Genomic DNA, 23,960 nt, shown 5'->3' with positions numbered 1-23,960 from the left:
CTCAGATAACTCTCATTTTTTTAAAATCTGCTTTTAGGGAAGACTCTATTTTACTCTCTTTACTAAACTTGAAATGATGTGCTGGTTGTGCTAAGTGCTACCAGACTTTTTTTTTCTGTTGTTGCTAGGTACTTTTTTAAAAAAAAATCCATCCCATTGGTCTCAAAATAAGGGCAGCTCTAGGGCTGGCATACATTTTTGCCTCTTCTGAGGATGTTTCAGGGGAGATGGGGAACTGCAGATACAAGACCTCCCCTGATCCATCCCTACATATCTGTTTTACATCAATCAGCTGCCTCTGAGGCAGTGAAAGTGGAGCAGTGATAGTGGTGAAATTTTATATTGCTGCATTGAAGAAACCCTTAGTGGCAGACCTCCTTCTCCGCCTTTGAGAGGGAGGTCTACGAGCGGAAAAGGAAGGCATCGTCCAATGGCCTCTCATCTGTCCTCAGGTGCCAGGGATTGCTATTTCATCCATTTCTTATGAATTGCTGGTCTAGAGGCACTGCATATTCAGAGAAATACTTTTGGGTCTACTTGGTGCCAGCATTCTGAGTGGTTTAGTTGGTATTTGGTTGGTTTTATTTTGCTATGTTTTGTGCTTAAATATTGTTGAATGATGAGTTACTGGTTTTAATTTCAGTAGTTTGCATATATTTGTCTAGCTGATGTGTTTCAGTGTAGGTAACATATGAAGCTCTCAGTATCTTTCAGCACAGATACAGAAGTGAATATGAACTGAAAACCTGAATTATATCATAGCTGTCAACTTTTCCCTTTCCTTGTGAGGAATCCTATTCGGAATAAGGGGATTTCCCTAAAAAAAGGGCAACGTTGACAGCTATGAATTATATTAATTACATTATTTAATTATTGTAATTTCTTCAGTCATCCAGAGTTCATATAACAAGAGCTGTACTGGAACAGTTTTTATCTTTTGCAAAATATTTGGATGGCCTCTCACATGGAGCACCTTTATTAAAGCAATTATGTGATCATATCCTTTTCAACCCTGCTATTTGGATACATACTCCTGCAAAGGTCAGTGAATAATGTGTTGTATAAAGTCCTTATTTACACTGTTGATTCATCAGTATAAGCATCACCAGTGTTAAAATAATCAAATGGGCTTCCACTGTGGCTCAATCTACGTAGAAAAAACAACAACAAAACTTATGTTTTGCAAAGTGTAATCCACCCTGATAATTTTATCAAAATGTGAAATATAAATTCATTAACAAACACACACTCCCTATATGAGAGAGATTATTCTATAATATGTAGTATAAAATCAGTAGCATATTAGTAACTTGGACTTGTCTTTTTCTCATATAGAAATTTCAAAATTTCAAGACTACTTCTGAATAGTATAGGAAAATGAAAATCTATAAATTCATTGCCCAAGATACCCTGAAGACTAAAATCCTTTTATTGTCTGAGCTTGTTTAGAGAGGGGCAGAGCTGCACATGACTACCCTACCCCTCGTATCCCCGTGTGTGTCAACTCCACCACTAATCTTTTCCACATTGAAGGTAACATCTGAAGCAGGATTCTTCATGTGTTTGGCTGAGAACACTTAAATTCCTCTTCACAATTAGGAACCCTGACACAGGACTCTTATTTGCTTGGAGGATTATAAGCATGCTCAGCCAGGCTTGCAAAATATCTCCCATCAAGCCTTTCCACTCAGTACAGCTCTCTCATTGGACAACAAGCCAAAGTACACCTCTGATGCAGTGTAGTGTGTCAAACTTTCACATTTCTCACTTAGAAATTCTCAAAATAAGGAAGGAAAGAGCTGCTGTTTGAGCCAGATTTCTTAAGTTTAAAAATGTGAAAAGTAGCATGTAAAATAAATAAATACAGATGAGGGCTCTGAGGTTTTTTTTTAAATTGTCAGCATAATTATACATAAGTTAGCAGAATTTTGGCTGGATTTATTAGTGATTTAGGTTTTTTTTAATGAAAGCAAGATCTGTGATACTTGCTAGGAAGAATATATATATAAAAACAACCAACCTCTTTCCCTTCCCATTCTGTATTTGTTTTATCTTGTGAATTGCTACCATGCTTGTGTACTCATTACTTTAGGTTGAGCTACAATCTGCAAAAGGTAACTTTTATAATCAATTATTTTATATATTACACTTCTGAATTTCCCTAATGACTTATGGCCATATAAATAGAAAAATGAAATGAATTGATACATGATTTATTTACAGTGTAATTAAAATTAGAAAATAAATTTATTTATTCCGTGTGTCCTTTTTATAATATTCTTCAGGTTCAGCTCTCGCTGTATACATACTTGTCTGCTGAATTCATTGGCACTGCTACAATCTACACTACGATACGTAGAGTAGGAACAGTATTACAGTTAATGCACACACTGAAATACTACTACTGGGTGGTTAATCCTGCGGATAGCAGTGGCATTACTCCTAAAGGTTTGGGTAAGCATAATGAACTTAGAAACGGTAGGGGTCTGTAAATAATTGTGTCAATATGCTCATTTACACTGCTAAAATAGTTTTCTTATGAGTTGAACTCTGTAACTTCGTAGTAAGAAGCCTATTTTAAACTGATGTTCTCTTTTTGATTGATTGCGTAGGAAGCTTTTAATTAGCAGCACAAGTACAATTTGAATAAAGGGAGGTTTGGACATTTGTAATATGTGAAGTATTGTTTTGTGACATATGGTTTCTAAAGCTAATTTGGAGTGCATTAAATTATGAGAAGAAACTAAAACAGCAGGAACAGATTTAAGATGCAGATTTTAAATACCAGTACAGTATTATGGTGAATTGGTTGCTAGCAAGTTAAAACATTTAAAGGAATCCCCCTTGTTTAAGGAATATTAACACCACACATTTTAGATATGCTGTAGTATTATTTTGAAATGTTAATTTCATGCACAGTACAATGTTAAATTTGTTGAAGATTCCTAAATAGTTCTCCTGTGGTCTCTACTCAGTTCTTATCTTTCTTGAACTGTTATCCCCTTCAGTACAGCTTATTATTCTATCTTTCTTGTCTCCCCCTATGACCATAGGTCTCTGTTCTGCTGTCCTTGGCTGGCTCTCTAATTACTCTTCCATTATTTCCATTGGGGAAAAGTTTTTCTTATCTCCAGTTGTATCCCTCAGAGATCTTTCCACACTATCCCATAGTTTTGATTATGTGGTGACTTCCCTTAAATCCTTACTTATACACTTCGGGTTTGTCTTCTTATCCTTAGCTTCAGAGCCTTGGTGGGGACACCCCTATTAATTATTTGCTTTTATATCCTGATGCATAATAGAATCATAGTTTGAAGGAACCATGCCAACCTTTCCAACAAAGGAGGGACAACCAGCTCTCGAAGTGATCTGTTTCCACTTTTGAGCAGTTCTTGCCACTAGGGCATTTCTTCTAATGTTTAGCTAAAATTTGATGTCCTACAATTTAAAGCCATTGGTTTCAATCCTGCCATTTAGAGCAACAGAGAGAAACTAAGAGAGAGAAACTAAGTGTATGCATTTCTGAAGTGGATTTTCCAGGTAACCCACGCTCACATCACTCTCCTCTCTCTGTTGTCTCCTTTAGGTCAAATTGTAGATTGTAATCCCTTTAGGGCTGCAATGTGTCCTAATGCATGAAGTTTTAAAAAGTGCAAATCAATGGCAGTACATAAAAAATGCTGAGGTCACTTAAAATTGTTGTGTATGTTGCATTTGAGCTGCTCTTTCATGTTTTTCAGAAGGTCCTCGGCCATCACAGAAGGAAATCATATCACTGCGTGCATTCATGCTTTTATTTTTGAAACAGCTGATTTTGAAGGTAACATTTTAAAGTATTATTGGGCATAGCAAATGACAATAAACATCTGGTGTTAAAACTTCATTGATGCTGAAATCTTAAATTGGTCAAATTGTAACAAAGATCAATTAAATCATTTCTGTAGGATCGAGGTGTCAAAGAAGATGAACTACAAAGTATATTAAATTATTTGCTAACAATGCATGAGGTAAGCTTGTAATAGTTAAAAATACAGATCTCTTAACTTGTGTTTTGTGTTAACTTCACAGAAATAGTATTTCTCTAATAACTTATGTGTTATTTAGGATGAAAACATACATGATGTACTTCAGCTGCTAGTGGCATTAATGTCGGAACATCCGGCATCTATGATACCTGCCTTTGATCAACGAAATGGGATACGGTAAAATTAAAAACAATAATATTCTCTCATTTTCCTTAGAAATGAAATTTGTAATATTCTATGTCTTCAAATAGATTTAATGCATCATAGCAATTGATTAGTATGCATGACATATAATTCAGAATTTACCAATGTATAATAGTTCAAAATGAAACAATATAATATATTTTCTATTTAAAAGTTTATGTCTGATATGCTGTACAGGTGGTTCATTCAGTTTTTACAGGTAGAAATTACAGTAGTCAGTGATATCCCTGCAGTAAAAAATATATAACAAACACCAAGTGAAAGAAGTGTGCATGGCATACTTTATTGTAGAAACGTGTGCAAATAAAAGATGCTTATGTAAAAATGTATGGCATGCCAAAGGTTTTCATAGTAAACTGAACCACTGTGATTGATTTGCATGAGGTTAAGGTGTCCTGCTTGCCAGTGCTGACCCAGTACCAGTACCCCATAATTGAGGAATGCCCACATGCAGCTGGATGAAAGCTGCTGCCTACAGTACCCCTGTTGGCAATAGCCAGTAGAAAATTTGTCAGTTGGGCTATCAAGGGGGTAAGGTAGGGCTGTGCAAGCAATGAGTCTGGTTCATACCTCTTTGCTGTACCAGCTTGGGATCTTGGATGGCAAATAAATATTTTCTTTTTGCTCTAGCCACCCATTTCAACACAAGCAGCAGGGTTTGGTGACTTCACTCTGATCCGTTAAGCTCTACCAGTGCTGGCCAGGGGCTTAGATTGCCTTCGTAGTCTTGATTTACTTGTACCTCCCCCAAAAAGGAATTGTTTTTCTGAGTGACTGCTTTTGTCTGATTTTATCTTGCAGAGTGATTTATAAATTATTGGCCTCAAAAAGCGAGAGCATCTGGGTGCAGGCACTGAAGGTGCTAGGATATTTTCTCAAACACCTGGGTCATAAGTAAGTGCACTGATTCAATTACAAATATGTTCTTCAGGATGTGAGGGCGATCTGGCTGCGACATCTGTCACCCCATTGATCGCCAGGGTTGATTCGGCTGATCTGGCTGGCTAGGCGGGTGTCCCCTTCCTCCCTCACCGCTCCATGTGCGTCCCTCCCGAAGCTGAGCGCTCGGTGGAAGAGGACGACCATCCCAGATAGAAGGAGTGTACCGTTCTTCGGTCAAGGGTATACGATAGCTGCGCTCCCCTGCTAGAACCTCCAAACAAGCACAAATATGTTCTTCAGACAACTAAACAAAAGAGTCTGAGATACAAAATTTTCCATTCAAAACTGACATTTTTTTACCCTTAAAAAGTATTGTATTAAAAAGTTTTGTCATTTATTTTTTCTTTAGCTCTTTTTATTTAATTTATGTATTTTATTCATCTTCCTCACTCTTCCAGAGTGTAGAAGTTGTGGCATACTTTGATAGCAATCTATTTTATCCTGTCAAAAGCCATGTGAGGTAGTAAAATGTGAGAATTTCAAATCCAGAGAACCTACACAGTGCGCAACTAGTTTGTCAAACTGAGACTTGCTGAATTCATTTTTGTTTTGGAACAAAAGTATATTTTATATTACAATAGATGCAATGGAAATTTCTTTAAACCAATCTCAAATGAAAACCTCTTGTTCGTTTTTGAACAAATTTTGATGGGCACAAATCTTTCTTTCAACAAATTTTTAAAATTTAAATACAATAATTTGTTATCTCTATTAAACAGATCAACAACCAATTTTTCTCTTGGTAAATTCCATATTTATGTCTTTCTCTAGGCGAAAAGTTGAAATCATGCATACTCACAGTCTGTTCACACTTCTTGGAGAGAGATTGATGTTGCATACGAATACTGTGACCATTACAACTTACAACACCCTTTATGAGGTACACATTACTCTAGTGCTATCAAATTCATTTGTAAATGATTTGGTGTAAAACTGCTGGTCAGAGAAGGAAATGTAACAATCTTGTATTGTAGATTTTGACAGAACAAGTGTGTACACAAGTCGTTCATAAACCACACCCGGAGCCTGATTCTACAGTGAAAATTCAGAATCCAAGTAAGAATATTTTGATATTGAGACATTGTTGTATTTTTTTTAAGTCAATCATATCTTAACATAGGAACATTTTCATTAAGTCCTTTGGATGAATGCTTGATTATAGGCAATTGACAGCCTACAGGTTGTTATCAAACTACTTGAGGAATGCTGTTTCAGAGTTTCCTCTGTCCAGAGTGTATGAATAATGTAAGGATTACTCCTCTGTTGTGTTCTACTCTTTCTTTACTCCTTTAATTCTCATGTTACTATTTTTTGAACTCCCCCTGCCTTCCAATTTTTTGTCCTCCACAATCACAAGCCGAACATTGATAGGAAAGAAAACTGTGATAAGCTTGGGGAAAGAAGTTTCCTGATGTGATCCATCCTTTCCATCCCCTCCTTTTGAAAAGGGGATGGTGTTCATAATATATTGGGCTCTTGGCAGAAGCAACTGCTGGTTATGACTTTAAAGAAGCTCAGGTTTTTAGTATTTTTGAATTAAGTATAGTATGCTAGTTAGAATTTATTTTGGAAGAGGTAGCTAAAATGGTAAATGCTCCCTTTCTGTCTATTTCAATATATCAGTCTATAAGGTTATATATTTTAGGATGCGGGTGGCGCTGTGGTCTAAACCACAGAGCCTAGGGTTTGCCGATCAGAAGGTCGGCGGTTAGAATCCCCACGACGGGGCGAGCTCCCGTTGCTCGGTCCCTGCTCCTGCCAACCTAGCAGTTTGAAAGCTCATCAAAGTGCAAGTAGATAAATAGGTACCACTCTGGCGGAAGGGTAAACAGTGTTTCTGTGCGCTGCTCTGGTTCACCAGAAGGTGCTTAGTCATGCTGGCCACATGACCCGGAAGCTGTACGCCGGCTCCCTCGGCCAATAAAGCGAGATGAGTGCTGCAACCCCAGAGTTGTCCGCGACTGGACCTAACAGTCGGGGGTCCATTTACCTTTATATTTTAGGAAACAACCACATTTGCACAGTTTTATAGAAGCTAAAACAATTTAGTCTCATTCATTGACTTTGTTTCTTAATTATTCAAAAATATAATTCATGCATTTTCTCTTTTAAAGTGATTCTCAAGGTTGTGGCAACTTTATTAAAGAATTCAACTCCAAGTGCAGAACTAATGGAAGTTCGTCGTTTGTTTTTATCAGATATGATAAAACTTTTCAGTAACAGCCGTGAAAATAGGAGGTATGCCAGTAATATTTATTCTCTTTTGTTTGTGAAGCTCATCAAGGTTATTTTCATCTGGGTGGAGGGGTGTTCAGCTATAGTTGTGTAAATTCAGCTTTATGTAACCTCTTAAAAAAATCCAGAAAGAATAATTACAAATCTCAGCATATTTTCCATGGATGTGTAATGTGATGCTGAGAGGCAAACAAAACTTAATTAAAAGAAATACAAGTTGTAATATTTTAGAATGGAATGCTTTGAATGACTATTTCAAATGAAATATTCAGGCTTTCCTTTCATCTGTAACAAATGGAAAAGTTCAAATGCCATGTGATCATATTGTAACTATTTTATTTTAGATGTTTACTTCAGTGTTCGGTGTGGCAGGACTGGATGTTCTCTCTGGGATATATCAACCCAAAGAACTCTGAAGAACAGAAAATTACTGAAATGGTGTACAACATCTTCCGCATTCTTTTGTACCATGCAATAAAGTATGAGTGGGGAGGATGGAGGGTCTGGGTTGATACTCTTTCCATAGCCCATTCCAAGGTAAGAGTCAGTTTCGGAAGTTCAGTTTAGCTGCTTTCATAGTAGCCAACATGCCATAGATAGAATTTAGTGCCATCTTGTGGATAGTATGAAATATGACCAGTTACCACTGCCTTAGATTATTTTCACTATAGCTCTTCCATCAGCTGCATCTGTGCAATTAAAAATAGCAATATACAATTATAGACTTTAACATATCACATAGATCTGCTTGCTATAATTTGGTACCTTAACTCAAAATTCAATATCTTAACACAGTGTATATGAACACTCACAGAAATGTTGGTAAATAATATTATTATATTACTAGCTAAATAAAGGAGAAATAATGATAATTGAGTATAATACAAAAATCCTCTAAATTGTGGAAATTTGAAATTTTCTTTGCGTTATTCAATAAAATATTGAATAAAAATATATGTTTAAGATACCTTGCTGTTGTTTCCCTTCCTTAGTTCTTATGCAGTGAACCAATTTTGCAAGTAATGTAGATTCCTAGATTTTATCAATCTTTTCATTGATAGTTGGTATAATCAGTGCATCATGGCTGCATCCAATGCTGTCATTCCACTCGTGGATCAGGCTTGTGGATCAGTTGTTCAGTATAACTCCCCCTTCCTCTTTCTTCCCCTGTAGCTCCCCATGGACCCTCAAAATCTGTCCAGATGGTTGAGGGACCCCTAGGAGGAGATTTGGGGAGTTCAGGGGAAGGTGATAGGAAGGGGAAGTCCCATTGTGCAAGTAGAGCTCAGAGCATAATGTTGGATACAGGCCATTACTTTTACAGATAGGAAAAGTTTTTCCCACTGAGATATAAAACTTATGTAAGTAATGTAGTCTACTTATAATTGTTTTCATAAAGATTATTCATATTATATGTCAATTTTATTTAAATGCTAAGTATCTTATCACTTTTTTCCTCCACTTACATTTAAATTTTTACTTTATCTGTTTTTCTGAGTTCTTGGTGACATTTGCCCCTAATAGTTCCATTTCCCCCCTTTGTTAATAACCTGCTAAGGGCCCATACTCTGTTCTGTTTCACTCAAGGAACACAGTGGCTTGATAGTGTTCCAACAGTTTTAATGTTAGTTAAACGTATAAGTATTGACTTTTCTCCTAAAATTGTAATTTGTTTGTATTAAGGTCACCTATGAAGCTCACAAAGAGTACCTAGCAAAAATGTACGAGGAATATCAAAGACAAGAAGAGGAGAATATAAAGAAGGGGAAAAAGGGGAATGTTAGCACTATCTCAGGCCTTTCAGCTCAGACAACAGGAGCAAAAGGTGGAATAGAAATTCGTGAAATTGAAGATCTTTCACAAAGCCAAAGCCCAGAAAGTGAAACGGACTACCCTGTTGGTACAGATACTAGGGATTTACTTATTGCAACAAAAGTATCTGATGATGTGCTTGGAAGCGCAGATAGACCAGGGGGTGGTGTGCATGTAGAGGTTCACGATCTATTAGTTGATATAAAAGCAGAAAAGGTAGAAGCCACAGAAGTAAAGCTGGACGATATGGATTTATCACCAGAGACTTTGGTAACCAGAGAGAATGGTGCCCTTGTGGAAGTAGAATCCTTATTGGACAATGTATATAGTGCTGCAGTTGAAAAACTTCAGAACAATGTTCACGGAAGTGTAGGCATAATTAAGAAAAGTGAAGAGAAGGACAATGGTCCCTTGATAACACTCGCTGATGAGAAAGATGAACCTTCTAACAATACCTCATTTCTTTTTGATAAAATACCCAGCCAAGAGGAGAAATTGCTCCCTGAACTGTCCAGCAATCACATTACTATTGCAAATATGCAAGAGACTCAGATGCACCTTGGTGTGAATGATGACCTTGGACTCCTCGCTCACATGACTGGTAGTGCTGACATAGCATGTAGCTCGAGCATAATAGAAGATAAAGAATTCAAGATTCATACCTCTGTGGATGCAATGGGCACAATTTCTGAGAGAGACCTGGCTTCATCATCCAAAGGATTAGAATATGCAGAAATGGTTGCTACAACTCTTGAGACTGAGTCTTCTAGTGGTAAAACTGTACCAAATGTAGATGCAGGGAGTATTATATCAGATACGGAAAGATCTGATGATGGGAAAGAAGTGGGGAAGGAAATAAGAAAAATCCAAACCACCACTACAACCCAAGTAAGTTTTTTGGTACAATGACAATGTTACTATATTATTAAATTTATTAATCAAGTGTGTCTCTATATTTTAGGTATATCAATTATAAAAGAGAAGTAAATGCCTAGATAACCTCACTCAGCAGTTTCATGTAGATACGAATTGGTGTAGAGCATGACTGTTCATCTCCGAGTCTTGGGTTTGAGTCCTATATTGGGCGAAAGTTTCCTGCCTTGCAGGGGGTTGGACTAAATGACCTTCATGGTTCTTTCTAACTACAATTCTAGGAAATAAACGAGTCAAGGACAGAGGATACTAGAATGAAATGAGATGGAAACATGCAGACCTCCATAGTGCAAATGCCATGGAGAGGAGCAAACCTTCTGGAACTGGCATTGCAAATAGCAGTGAAACTACTGTAACACTCTGCCATGACTCCCAAGCAATCAACTAGAGTGTGCTTTCTCTTAAACGTTATATTCCCAGAATTTTACAACTGAAGAAGACTTTATTGACTTTGTTTCACTCTCACTCTTTGGCATTTATTTAAAATAATAAATAAAGCTGTCGCCATGTAGCATTCGAGAAACATTTTTATCTAGACATTACTCAGTACTGTTTCAGTAAGAAATATACCAAGCATGCTTCCACAGAGAATAGCAAATTTTCTAACTGTGAAGGATCTAAGTCTAGATCAGAATAACAGTAAACAGTACCCAGGAATAAACCATAAAGTTTATTCTTTAAGCAGAGGCTTGACAACCATATGTCAGGAGTGCTCTGATGGTGTTTCCTGCTTGGCAGGGGGTTGGACTCGATGACCCTTGTGGTCTCTTCCAACTCTATGATTCTAAGTGAGCACTGTGCAGATAATCACAGAAATTCATTCTGAATCCCTTTGGGAATTAGACTGAAAGGAAGGAGGAACATGGGGGTTTAAGATAGTTAAAGGTAAAGGTAAAGGTACCCCTGCCCGTACGGGCCAGTCGTGTCCGACTCTAGGGTTGTGTGCCCATCTCACTTAAGAGGCCGGGGGCCAGCGCTGTCCGGAGACACTTCCAGGTCACGTGGCCAGCGTGATGAAGCTGCTCTGGCGAGCCAGCACCAGCACAGCACACGGAAACACCGTTTACCTTCCCGCTATAAAGTGGTACCTATTTATCTACTTGCACATAGGGGTGCTTTCGAACTGCTAGGTGGGCAGGAGCTGGGACCGAAAGACGGGAGCTCACCCCACCGCGGGGATTTGAACCGCCGACCATGCGATCGGCAAGTCCTAGGCACTGAGGTTTTACTCACAGCGCCACCCGCGTCCTTTAGGATAGTTACCCAGTCATAAAAAAAGACACTATGCACAATTCCAGAAGATGTTCTGGCTAGGTCAGTATAATGATCAATGTACTGCAGATGTGGGGCTGAGGGAAAGTAGTTTGCTGCAGACCTCTTGGTGATTTCATGATAGAAAGTCACATTGGGTCCACCTATTAAAAACAAAACATTGTAGTAGCTGGGTCTCTTAGGCACTACAATGCCTTTTTGCAGACTAGAGAATGGTATGCTGATTCTTCTCACCCTGCCTAATGATTCTCTAAATGACACCAATTTTGATGATAGCCAGTCCGAAATTCAAGATATGCCACCTGGGCACAAATACATTGCACCATCGCTTGCAATGGGATGCTGTTAGGAAGAGCAACACCACTCCTTTCCAACTGAAAATAGTTCAAGTGCACTCTCCACATGCAGTGCTTTTACCCATGACTCCCAGGATTTTTTCCCTTCTGTCTGACAAGTGAGAACCTCACACATGGAGAATAAATAAGAGTCTCTTCATTACAATTCTTTCTCCTATTTGAGATTCGAGATGCTTTGAGATGGACTTGAATAAAACTTTACAGAATGGATGCATACGCCTCTGCTAAGGCAGCCTTTTGGAGGCAGGTGCTCCAGAATGTGCTTTCAGGGTTGCAGATAGCCATGATATACCCTTTCTGGGCCCAGCATTTGCATGTCCCACCTGAGAGCTTATTCACAGCCCTTGGGCTTACCTGTAAAAAGTATATTTCTTTGAGTAGAAAGGTGGTCTCGGGCCTCACTTCTCTCTTTGAATGCCTAGTCTAAGTGGCTCTGTTTCCAAGTTGCCTTCAGCATCCAAAGAAGTCCTGTTGGTGCTATCTGTTGCTGGTGTGTGTTTTTTATCGTGCTTGTGTTGAGTGTGAGTGTTTGCAGCTTAGACAGTTGTGCTGGTTGGGAATAAAATGTTCTAAACACATTCTGGAGCACATGCCTCCTCAAGGCCACCTCAGCAAAGGCGTATGTGTCCATCATGTAAAGTTTTGTTCAAATCGGACAGAGCAGATTTTCATTCAAAGAAAAATATCTTTCACAGATTAAGCCTGTGTTTCTTTTCAGTGCAAAGGTATGTAGAAACCTTGACCCTGCCAGCTGTGTTATAGAGGATAAAAGGCTGCTCTTTTGTAATTGCCCTCTTTCATTTTTCCTTGATAGTCTTTCTTCCAGCAAATGTGGGGAGATTTTAGCCCTCCAGACATTTTTGGACTTCAACTCCCAGCATCTCCAACATGGCTAATGTTCAGAGATGGTGGGAATTGTAGGCTAGCCACATCAGTCGGGCCACAGATTCTCTACGCCTGAATTACATGTATATTGCAAGGAATAGTCAGTAGATCTTATTACAGTTTTATTACAGAGGTGTGTATGGCTTAGAGAGATTTGTATGGATATTTGCATGGCGTGGAGAAAGTGAATAAGGATCCCCCCCCCCCCCGTTTCTCATAATAAGAGAACTTGGGGCCATCCAGTGAAGCTCAAAGTTGGAAGATTCAGGGCAGTCAAATGAAATTGCTTCTTCACGCAGCACATTGTTAAGCTACGGAGTTCACTCCGACTGGATGTAGTGATGCCTGCCAACTTAGATGACTTTAAAAGGGGAGTAAACAAATTCATGGAGGATACTACTACCAGCCACAATGGCTGTATTCTATCTCCACTGCCCGAGAGAGCATTCCTCTGTATATCAGTTGCTGGCAGCTGCAATTTGAGGAGAATTCTCTTGCACTCAGGTTCTGCGTACAGGCTTCCCATTGGCATCTGTTTGGTCATAGGATGCTGGACTAGAGAGGCATTTGGTTCGATCATGGCAGGCTCTTATATTCTTATGAGAAGTTAAAGGAGTTATACTAGGAGTAATATTGTGAGCAATGGTTTCCATTTATTTTGCACATCAAAATCATTTCTTCTTGTAGAAGAAACAACTGTCCTTACATTACAAAGGCAAATACTTTTCATGAGAAGTTAATCCCATTTTAAAACAGTACTGAGGAGCTGGACTTTGGTTAATTATAACTGAATGTTCTTAAATGCAAACTAATTAATTTATTTGTTGCATTTAGACTGTATACATGTAAAACTTCATATATCCTTATGCTGATCCAGTATCTTATTCAGTCACTTTGGAGGTCGTGATCAGAAGTGTTTTCAGTAGTCTAGCACTAGAAAGTAATTCTGCTAATTAGTTTTTGCTGGCCGTTGAATATTTGCCTAGTAATTATCCTTGACACTTCATTTTCTTCCTTTCTTTACCAAGCAAACTGAACTATGACCTTGAGAATAAAACATTATACAGTGAAGGCTGATATATAATCCAGAAATCTACGTTAGCAATATTGAATCAATCAACATCAACAAAATAGCTATTTGAATACCTACAGAATGTGGTTCAAAACCACATAGTTGGAACTATGCTTATTGACTACAAAACACTGATTTGTCAAGGAACAAAAGTGATTCCTGTTTGTTAATGATCAAGCAAAATGCTGTGGCAGCTTTTTGGCCATCTCCCAAATTAGGTCTAATCCATCAAAAACAATTTAAAGTATGCGGCTTCATGTGTTCCATTTTAATTGTTTTAATAGGGTATTATTTGTTATGAAATAAAGACTTTAAAAATGGAAGTCATCTCATAGTAAATGGCACTCAGAGCTTTACAGAGTTCTGCCAATCCTGTGTTTATCTGCTTGCAGTTCAAGGAGTTATTTCAGAAAGAGAATGTTGACATCTATCTCTACAGCAGCACGATTCCCTGTCAGTGAATGAAACCTGGGCCATTGCCTTGAGACCTGGAAACAACCCTAGATCACACAATAGATTTGTTTTACATGCAAGCTGTCTTGACCTTCTTTGCAATGCTACAACTTGCAACCACTCTTATTAAAAAAACATATTTGTGATTGCCCTGTTCACATTTGTCTACATCAGTGCACACTTAGAGACAATTGGGACTGCTCATGAATAGAATAAAATTCAGTATGTTGTAATCCCAAGTAAAATTCTACATTAGAAAAGAAACTATGTAGGGCATAGGCTTGGTTTTCTCTTATGTCAGGTGTATGTCTTTCTTTTCCTGCATTCAAGCAGCTATACTTTGTGTACCATTCTATTTTATTTATTAAATTTCCAACCCACCCTTCATCCCAAAAAAGCTCAGCATGGCAGTCCCCAAAGTGGTAAGACAATAAAATAAAAATATACTTACAGTATCTAAAAACCGTGTAAAATTGTCACTAGTCAACACCAGCTGGAAACTACCTAGCAATGGCACCACCAGCATGGTCTCCCCTGCTGATTGTAGGGCCCAAGATGGTGGTTATTAGGGAAGGTGCTTTTTTAAGTACTACCCAAGTCATATAAGACTTTGTATGCTACTACTAACAGTTTGAGTTGGGCACATCAGCTCCTAGCCAGTGCAGCGCTTTCAGGAGCAGTGACACATAGTCACATCAGGCTACCCCACTTCCCAACCTAGTGGCCACATTCTGCACTATCTGCAGCCTCTGGGCCGTCCTCAAGGGTGACCTTGCATTACAGTAGACAAGGCAGTTGAACATTTGTGGTGTTCAAGTAGTAAGTACCATTGTTTACATAGTCAAAAGTGCAGCATGCATCCACAAGAGGGGAGGTTCAGTAGATTCAGGGTAAACCCCCAAGTTTGCAGAAGTATCAAATAACTTTAGAAGTAACATTGCTGATGGGTGCATATCTGGACGACTTTGTCAAGTTATGGATGTCCCATTTTAAGGAAGCTGTCGACAAACTAGAGGGCAACAGGATAATGAGGGCATTGGAAACCAAGTTGCACAGAAGTGGTTGAAAGATGTTAAGTCCGGATAATAGTAAATGAAGAGGACACATGATACATGTTTTCAAGTAGCTGAAGGGTTGTCATGTAGAAGATGGTGCAAACATCTGCTAGGAGCACTTTAGCTACAAGATTCCTGCGTTGAGCAGGGCTTGGACTAGATGCCTTCCAACTCTAGCATTCTTTGATTCCAAAGCAGTGCTGTGGGGCTGGGTGGAATTCACATACATATTTTCTTAACACAGACAGGATGAAAATAGCTACTGGGTTGGATTTAGATCAAGAAAAAGATCATAGCAGGGAAGAGTCAAACACATTTTCTCTAGCACCACTAGAGGATCCTCCTGGCTGCTTTTAAACCAACCAACCAAACGGCACATAATCAGCTTTTGAATAGCTTTCTAGCAAGCTCACATGATACAACCTGTGTGTTTTGTATCACTTCCTGTCAGGATAATGGTCTTCCACTTAAAGAGTGAGAAAACTTAACTAATGTTTTGTTTACTGCAAAATGTAATTATAATATTTAATAAAGTCAAACTTAGTGCTGATATTTACTTACCTACTTACTTAAAGCATTTTAATGCTGCTCTTCAACTAAAAAAGGCTCCTAGAGCAGCTTAGAAATTTCATGGATAAGAAGGTCAGGCCTCACAAAATACAAAGAATGTGGCAGGAAGGAGAGAGTAAGCAAACTGGCTCTAGTTCTTAGAGACAAAATGCATGCTTTTACCTACAAAGGGCTTCATAGGCGGTATTAAAACAGGACAAAACTGTTTAAGTAAGGATGGCTAGAGACTCATTTATACTGCTTTCATTGTTTTATTTAATTATTAAGAAAGATCACATTAAATACGTGTGTTTTAGTTCCCATGTGTGACCAGTGCCAGAATTTGCATTGAATATTTTAAATATATTTACTGCTTCTTTAGGCTGTGCAAGGTCGATCTATTACACAACAGGATAGAGACTTGCGTGTTGATTTGGGATTTCGGGGAATGCCCATGACAGAAGAACAGAGGCGACAATTCAGTCCCGGTCCACGAACAACAATGTTTCGTATTCCAGAATTTAAATGGTCCCCAATGCACCAGAGGCTACTTACTGATTTGCTTTTTGCTTTAGAAACTGATGTGCATGTTTGGAGAAGGTAAGGGGCCACGGATTATTTTGTATCATTATTTCACTAGTATAATAATAAAACTATTGTTGCCTGTTAATTACACTAGGCAGTTAAGCTTACTGCTGTGGAAGTTGTTAATGTATTCCTTTACCTAGCTACTTGAATGAGTAGCATGCTTCCTGCTCTTCATAAAGTAAATTTTCTGTTTGACATTTACAACACACATTCAGCATGGTTAGTAATATAGCTTCAAGAATGTTGGGGCTCAAGGTGACATTCCTGGTTCTCCTGCTCCTGTGAGGAAGGTTGGCTGAGAGAAAGAGAGCGATTAGCCCAAGTGCATTGTAAGGTCAAGTGGAGATTTGAGCCATTGTCTCCAAGGTCTTAATCCACTTAATATCCTTCCACCTTACCCCACATTCTTGAAAAGAAGATGTAGAAAATAACTAACTGGGATACAGAGGAGAGAAATACTCTTTTCCCTTAGGCCTTGAAGCGTATTAGGTTTCTTGTTAATAGTCCTGTGTAGCAGCTTATAGAATAGCCAATTTAAGCTACATACACTCTTATATCGGGGTCAGGGAATAAGCTGCATGGAACTTTGTGGGGCTTCCATAAGCTGGAAGAAAGTTTGGTTCATTTTGTTTCCATTGGTAGGTGTGTCATTAATGTATCATATGTGTTGGCAGACAGCTTATTAAAAAGAAAGTTGGATGGTAGCATTTCAAAACTTATTTGCAAAGCTACCTTTTAAAAATAGCTTTCATTGTGATTTCTTGCTGTTATGTTGGTTTTGATCTTTGCATTAGAAATCTAACACATTTTTCCTCAATTATTTTTTGTAGCCATTCCACAAAGTCTGTCATGGATTTTGTCAATAGCAATGAGAATATTATTTTTGTACATAACACTATCCACCTCATTTCCCAAATGGTAGACAATATTATCATTGCTTGTGGAGGAATTCTACCATTGTTGTCTGCAGCAACATCCCCAACTGTAAGTACAATATTTCCATCTAGTGGGTATGTTGAAAATTGCATGCCAAGAACAATGTGTCAGATGCTTTGTTTTTGGAAGTTTCCCTTAAAAGAAGAAAATGTGCATTAAAAAAAAAGTTTAGAAAGTGAATTCTAATCAAACATGTTCTTAACCAATTTATATAGGTGATGCTGTATTAAAGGAATGATTTATTTTTGAAACAGTACAGTTTTCAAATGCTCTGGGAAAACTAAAAGCCACAATTGCTAGAAAGTTATACCAATAGCTAAACTACTTTTCACCTAGCTTATCCCATTTAGAATCTTTATAGAATGATTTTCTAAAATATCTCAATGGAGGTACTAAACATTTTCAAGAGAAATATGTCTTTAATTTGGGAGCATATTCCATTTAGGAGAGACAAAGTATGCACACCCTTTTGTTGCAGGTGGTATATGTGGAATTCTTTTGTTGGAGACAGTACAAACAAGCACAGTCCAAATTCCTTGACCACTTCTTCCTTGTGGCACTAACACTGTAAAATACCTTCTTTAGAATTATTGCTGGAATCTTACATCAGTTTTACAAAGATAAGTTCCAAAGAGGCCTATTAGATGTGTACAATGGCTTGCACACATCCAATGGTACTTCTCGTCTTCCCTTCATTTTATCTCCAAAACATCACAATATATTTTAAAGAGTGTCTGAAACTGCCCCATGTTTCAAGGATACTTTTGAGAGCAGGAAAGAGAACTCAAAGGAGAGACTTCTGAAGGAGGCCCACTGCACACATGGAGCCAAGCACTTAACTCTGGATCTCAGTCACAGCTTTACTTATATTATGCATAAAATGCTTACTTATTTAATAAAATGTACACACAACTGAATTGTAATGAAACCTCTAAGCTGTTTACAATTATTAAATATAAATATGAATAAATAAAACAGGTCACCCTTCTATAAGCAACACATTGTGATACAGAATTAAGTTTTGATCGGTGTTTTTTCTCTTGATCTTCCCCTAACTTCCCACTTAGCCCAGTGTTCAACACCGGGTCCCTAGATGTTGTTGGACTACAACTCCCATCAGCCCTGACAGATGACTAAGCTGGCCGTGTTTGATGGGTGCTGTAGTCCAGCAACATCTGAGCACCCAAGGTTGAAGAACAGGGAAGTGGGAAGGGGACTGTAGAGTTCTGGGGTTATAGAATGGGAGGTGGCGCTCACATTTTCTGTATTAACCTCCTACTTGAAAAATTCCCAGGAGAATGAGGAGCAGGCTGGATTAGAACCTTGATGCATTTGATGATGATAATTAACCTGCAGGAAATTGCTTAAATGAATGAATATTAAAAAGAGAGAGAAAAGATACCTCACTAGCAGCCTGGGGTGATGTAGTCCACTATTCCACATGTCTTACTAGCCTCTTGGCATTTCATGTGCACAGGTATCACTTATGGATGCGCTCAGTTCTTGGAACACTTCATAAAAAGAATCTGGTGTTTCCAATAAAGTGCAGATTCTTTCCTGGTCAGTAGAAGAGAGAAATCCTCTGGATCTTTAAGCTGCCCTGGCTTTTTTTTTTTTTGCAGTAAGAATGCAAAGTTTGGTGTAAGATAGATTTCCTAGTTAAAAAACAATGAGACCACAACAGTCATGAATAGACTGTACAAATTGGCAAACAGGAGGAGTTTGTTTGAGGTCATACATGAAACATTTACAGCATAAATTACAGCACAAATACAGTGTACTGCCTTTAGGTTTTGATAGGAATGTGAGAATAGAACAGGTTTCTCTTTGGAAACAGCAACTTAGATTCAAAGTACTACTTTGGGCACCCCCAGTGGGATCTGAGACTTTCGTTTGAACAGCATATGTCTTTTACCTATTCCAAGCTGTAAGCTGCTTTTGAAAAACTTTTCTGAGTTTCAAAAGTGGTTTTCCAAATATAAGTCTAGAGCTCCATTTAGCACACAAAACTGCTATTTGGATCGGGGCTCTTGAAATTTAATTTAAAATGTAGAAATGTTTTAATATGTACACAGCCGCTATTTTGGTAATGCATGTTAGATAACCATGTTGCTTTCTCAGCCAAATGACTGACAAGGCACACTTCACAGTACTGCAGCTGATCTGTGAATACTCTTTGGAAAATGATTGATGGCATGGAGCCATTCAGCAGTTGCTTAGAACTATTTTGCAGCTGAGAATGGTGAATGTAAATATAAAACCATAAAAAATACCAGCAGATCACAAGATCCTTGCATCTGGCAAATCTTTGGGTTTCAAAATGTCTTAGAGGCACCAAGCGCTTCATTTTACTTTGATGGAGGGGTTGCCTTTGAAGGTAGGGAGTGGGTGGTGCTGTGGTCTAAACTACTGAGCCTCTTTGGATTACTTATCAGAACATTGGCGGTTCGAATCCCCACAACGGAGTGAGCTCCCATTGTTCTGTCCCAGCTGCTGCCAACCTAGCAGTTCGAAAGCACGCCAGTACAAGTAGGTAAATAGGTACCGGTGCGGCGGGAAGGTACACGGCGTTTCTGTGTGCTTTGGCTTCCGTCACAGTGTTCTGTTGTGCCAGAAGTGGTTTAGTCATGCTGGCCACATGACCCAGAAGGCTGTCTGTGGACAAACACCAGCTTCCTCAGCCTGAAAGCAAGATGAATGCCACAACCCCGTAGTTGCCTTTGACTGGACTTAACTGTCATGGGGTCTTTGTCTTTACCTTCGCCTTTACCTGTCTTTAAAGAATTAAAAGTTTACAAATAGAAAGCCAGGCTCCCCCCCCCCTCAATTTTGGTAATTCTGACTTCTAGCTTTTACTAAGAAAAACGTATTTATTCTTTGTATATTTATTGTTTTTCATCTATTTGTGTATATTGAACTGCATAAGTCAAATGATATCTAATTTTAAGTTTGAACTTCAGAGTTTGTTTTCAAGAGGTTGCTTTTAAAAATTAAAACATTCAAATTGTAAAGTAAAATACATGATTTTAGAGTATTAGTTTCTATTTTGCATTGTATTTTTTAATTTGACTGTAACATTTCTTTTTCTTTTTGTTGTGATCTGTTGTCTGCTTTGTCTGTTGCATGTCAAGGGTTCTAAGGTTAGTATTACTGCTACAAGTTTCAGTTCATAGCTTTTACAATTTATTTTATTTCTTATGCATTTTTCAGTTATCCAGCCTTTGATAGAATGAAGTAAATAATATCTGCATTATGAAATTGTTCATAACACTGTAAATATATTGATCTTCAGTCGGAAATGCCATCTTCACAACATATCACAGGGCACCACATGAAATACTTTGATTCAGATGCATCAAAATGTGGGAGGACATACCATCCACTTTGTATTATTGTGCTTTCACCTACATGATCTGTGTTTAGTGGGTGTGTAGTGGATCAAGGGACTTACCGGTAATAAATATGCTGTTGTTACAGGAAAATACTCATTCAAGATAATTTTTACTGCAGGCCTAATTTTTATTGGATAAATATCAATGAAAAACCTAAACAAATTGGTTATTTTTTAACTGTTATTTATGCTTGGATTGTTAGCACTTACATAGTAAAAGATTTGTTTTGAGTATTTACATTGTTTTATGAAATAGGCAATGTTAGCATAGAGTAGACCTTAAAAGAGGGGATGACAAAGTGTTATCTCCTCCCCAAATTATCTATTTTTGCAGGAAAGAGTTTGGACGGTACAAAATTTTGTGCTGGGTAGAAGGAAGATATTATCATCACAAACATGGCCAGTCCAAAGCTCTGTATCCACAGTCCAGCTCTATTTGTGAATTTGGTCTCATATAAATAAATAGAATTCATTCGCACAGGCCATATTTTTATGTATTGTGGTGGTTGTTTAGTGTACCGTAGATTCCGGTGTATAAGATGACTTTTTAACCCCAGAAAAGAGGTTTAAAAGTTGGGGGTAGTCTTATACACCGGGTATGGGCGGCGGGCTCTGCGCCTGGAGAAAGCTGCCTGGCGTGGAACCTGCCCACTGCTTCTTCAGAAGCAGCAGCAGCCGGTGGCAGGCTCCGCTCTGCGCTGGGCGGCTTTCTCCCGGCATGGAGCTGCCCAGCGTATTAGGCGACTGGGCTTATAAGACGAACTCCCAAATTGCAGCTGCCAACTTGGGGGGTCGTCTAATATGGCCAGTCGCCTAATACGCCAGAATCTACGGTATTTATATTCCGGCTTTCTCCCAAGTTGGATCTCCCTTGTTGTTGGATTACAACATTTTAAAACAACTTTATAAAATACAAAGTACAGTCAAACCTCGGTTCTCGAACGGCTCCATTGCTGAACATTTCGGCTCTCGAATGCCAAAACCTAGAAGTAAGCGTTCTGGTTTTCGAATATTTTTCAGAACTCGAAACGACTTTCGATGTGCGTTTCTCTTTTTCCCCCATTGAAATTGCTGACAGCCCTTTGATTTTCGGTTTTCGAACATTTCGGAAGTTGAAGGATCATCCGGAATGGATTACGTTCAAAAACCGAATATTTATAAAAATAAGCTTGTTAAAAGCAACGGAGGCTGTGGGGCAAGCAGACGAAGAATAGAAACTATGGCTGGGTGCTTGATCTGGCACCTGGATCAAGTTTATATGTTAAATATCATGAGGGACAAGATGGAGATCTGAGGGACCCCGCATGTCAGTGACTATGGGGTTGAACCCAGCATCACTTTCTGAACTTGTCCCTCCAAGAGCGATCAGAGCCACTGTAAAGCAGTGGCCCGAGGTCTCATCTCACAGGCGGTGCAGAAGGATACCACAAATCCTAAGCCTTGCAGGACTACCAAAAAATAGAAGAAACCCATAAGTGAAGGGGGAAGCCTAAAACAATCTATTCAGAGCTGAGGATGCCCAGTGAACATTAAATGCTGACTGATTGATAGGGGCGGAGAAGTGGAAATCTCAGGAGGAAGTGGCTTCAAATCTGGACAGGCTCACCATTACAACATTTTGTTGCCCCACTGGTGCACTAACAAAAGTGCATCCTGTTGGAAGTTTTGTAATGTAAGTGAACAATATCTGCATCCAGATGTGCATTTAGGATTCTCTGTATTTTACTGTCCCTTCTTTACAATAGAATGCTGTATGGCCTTCTTGTAAGACAATGCAGTCATCACAAGAACTGAAGTGTTTTCCCACCAATTTACACTAAATATAAAGCATTTGCTTTATTTTTCGCTCAGTAGTGGTGCCACATCGTTAATTATGATGGTTTGTGTTGTGCCACAACATTGTCATGTTCTCTTTGCGACCCCTGATTGGCTGGGATGCACTCATGCAGTTTAGGGGAGGGGTGAAAACAAGAGCTGTGAAAAGGAATGAAAAAGGTACAGTTAGGCAGGTGTTTGAAGGGATTTCACATTCCTAAATTTTAAAGAGAAAAATAATTCTAGTTTGCATGTGAAATCTGTTTGGTGAAATAATTACTTAACCAGACAATAAGGGGAGCACGTCCTAAAATCGTTGACTTCTCTCTCCTAACTTTTAATGAGAGCAAAATCATATGCCAACATATTTGTCAGATTCTCTGTGAAAATGGACCTTCCTATTGAGTTTACATTCTTAAAAACTAACTGCAATTTGTAATTGTGGAACACAATGAGTTTAAATATAAATCAGAGCAAATTTCTTTGGACTTGTTTATAATAGCCTTGGTGTTCTATAGTCCTCCACATATGACTGGGTATAATCTTCAAAATAACTGCTTTGGGTGTAGAATAGCACTATTAATTATGCTTTTCTGGGATATTTCCAACATAACAGTTGACACTTATACCACTTTTGGAAGTGATCCTGTGATATTGTGGACATGGAAAAGGATGGATTTTCCAGTTACAGTCTTGTAAACAGGATTTAGTCGCAAGATTGCCCTTGGATTGCTAAATAATTTAATTGTAACTTTTGCGTATACATGCACTCATAGGAACAATCTGACAAGTCATTGCATGAAATAAATGTGTGTGTATGTGTGTGTGATTTATTTCATTGCATGAAATAAATGTGTGTGTATGTGTGACTTCATGTGTGTGTGCGGGGATTGATTTCACCCCCAGAGGCGCACTCCGTTTTCTCTCGAGACAGACGGATGCCAACAACAACATATATTTAATTTTGTAGGGCTAACAAATAGGACACCCTGCAGTAAATCCCACTTAGTAAAAAATAATAATCACCCTAGTGTAAAATTCCAATATGTATTGGAATAGTTTTTATTTTTTTTTATCACTTGTTTGCTGCCGTGTGTTCATTTGGAAGGAAGGGATATAAATTTAATAAACAAACAAAATATTAGATTGTATAATCAGTTGTGACTTTACTCACCTCATGACAGTGTCTTGGCAATCGTATTTGTTTCTCCTCGTACTCCAAGAATAAATTAAATTATGCTTTATGTCCACTTTTCAAAGAATGCTTTCCCAAGTGTACCTCAAAGATAGAACAAGATTATATTTTGCGTGGGCTATGCATCTTCTCTTAATTCCCCAACGATGCAGGAAAGATATAGCACAGTGTTTCCCAAACGTTTTTGGGCAACGGCACACCTGTTTACTGAAAAAAAATCTCGCGGCACACCACCATTAAAG

The 23,960-nt window shown here is 38.4% G+C and overlaps 1 protein-coding gene across 2 annotated transcripts in view; it reads left to right on the top strand.

Annotated features, from left to right (window-relative positions):
- The window catches only part of NBEA (neurobeachin), a 341,694-nt gene that overhangs the window by 60,355 nt on the left and 257,379 nt on the right, over positions 1 to 23,960 (top strand). For both annotated transcript variants that reach the window (XM_081909292.1, XM_081909293.1), the window contains exons 12-24: positions 889 to 1,041; positions 2,286 to 2,454; positions 3,741 to 3,820; positions 3,945 to 4,007; positions 4,105 to 4,202; positions 5,031 to 5,123; positions 5,943 to 6,051; positions 6,146 to 6,227; positions 7,286 to 7,409; positions 7,751 to 7,943; positions 9,090 to 10,106; positions 16,176 to 16,393; positions 17,212 to 17,365. In XM_081909292.1, the coding sequence (XP_081765418.1) occupies positions 889 to 1,041; positions 2,286 to 2,454; positions 3,741 to 3,820; positions 3,945 to 4,007; positions 4,105 to 4,202; positions 5,031 to 5,123; positions 5,943 to 6,051; positions 6,146 to 6,227; positions 7,286 to 7,409; positions 7,751 to 7,943; positions 9,090 to 10,106; positions 16,176 to 16,393; positions 17,212 to 17,365 (2,553 nt within the window). The remainder of the gene's footprint in view (positions 1 to 888; positions 1,042 to 2,285; positions 2,455 to 3,740; positions 3,821 to 3,944; positions 4,008 to 4,104; positions 4,203 to 5,030; positions 5,124 to 5,942; positions 6,052 to 6,145; positions 6,228 to 7,285; positions 7,410 to 7,750; positions 7,944 to 9,089; positions 10,107 to 16,175; positions 16,394 to 17,211; positions 17,366 to 23,960) is intronic.

This window comes from Podarcis melisellensis (assembly GCF_964234715.1).
Source record: "Podarcis melisellensis genome assembly, chromosome: 4".
NCBI classification, from domain to species: domain Eukaryota; kingdom Metazoa; phylum Chordata; class Lepidosauria; order Squamata; family Lacertidae; genus Podarcis; species Podarcis melisellensis.
The sequence above is the reverse complement of the archived record's forward strand: the minus strand, read 5'-3'. Positions and strand labels throughout refer to the sequence as shown.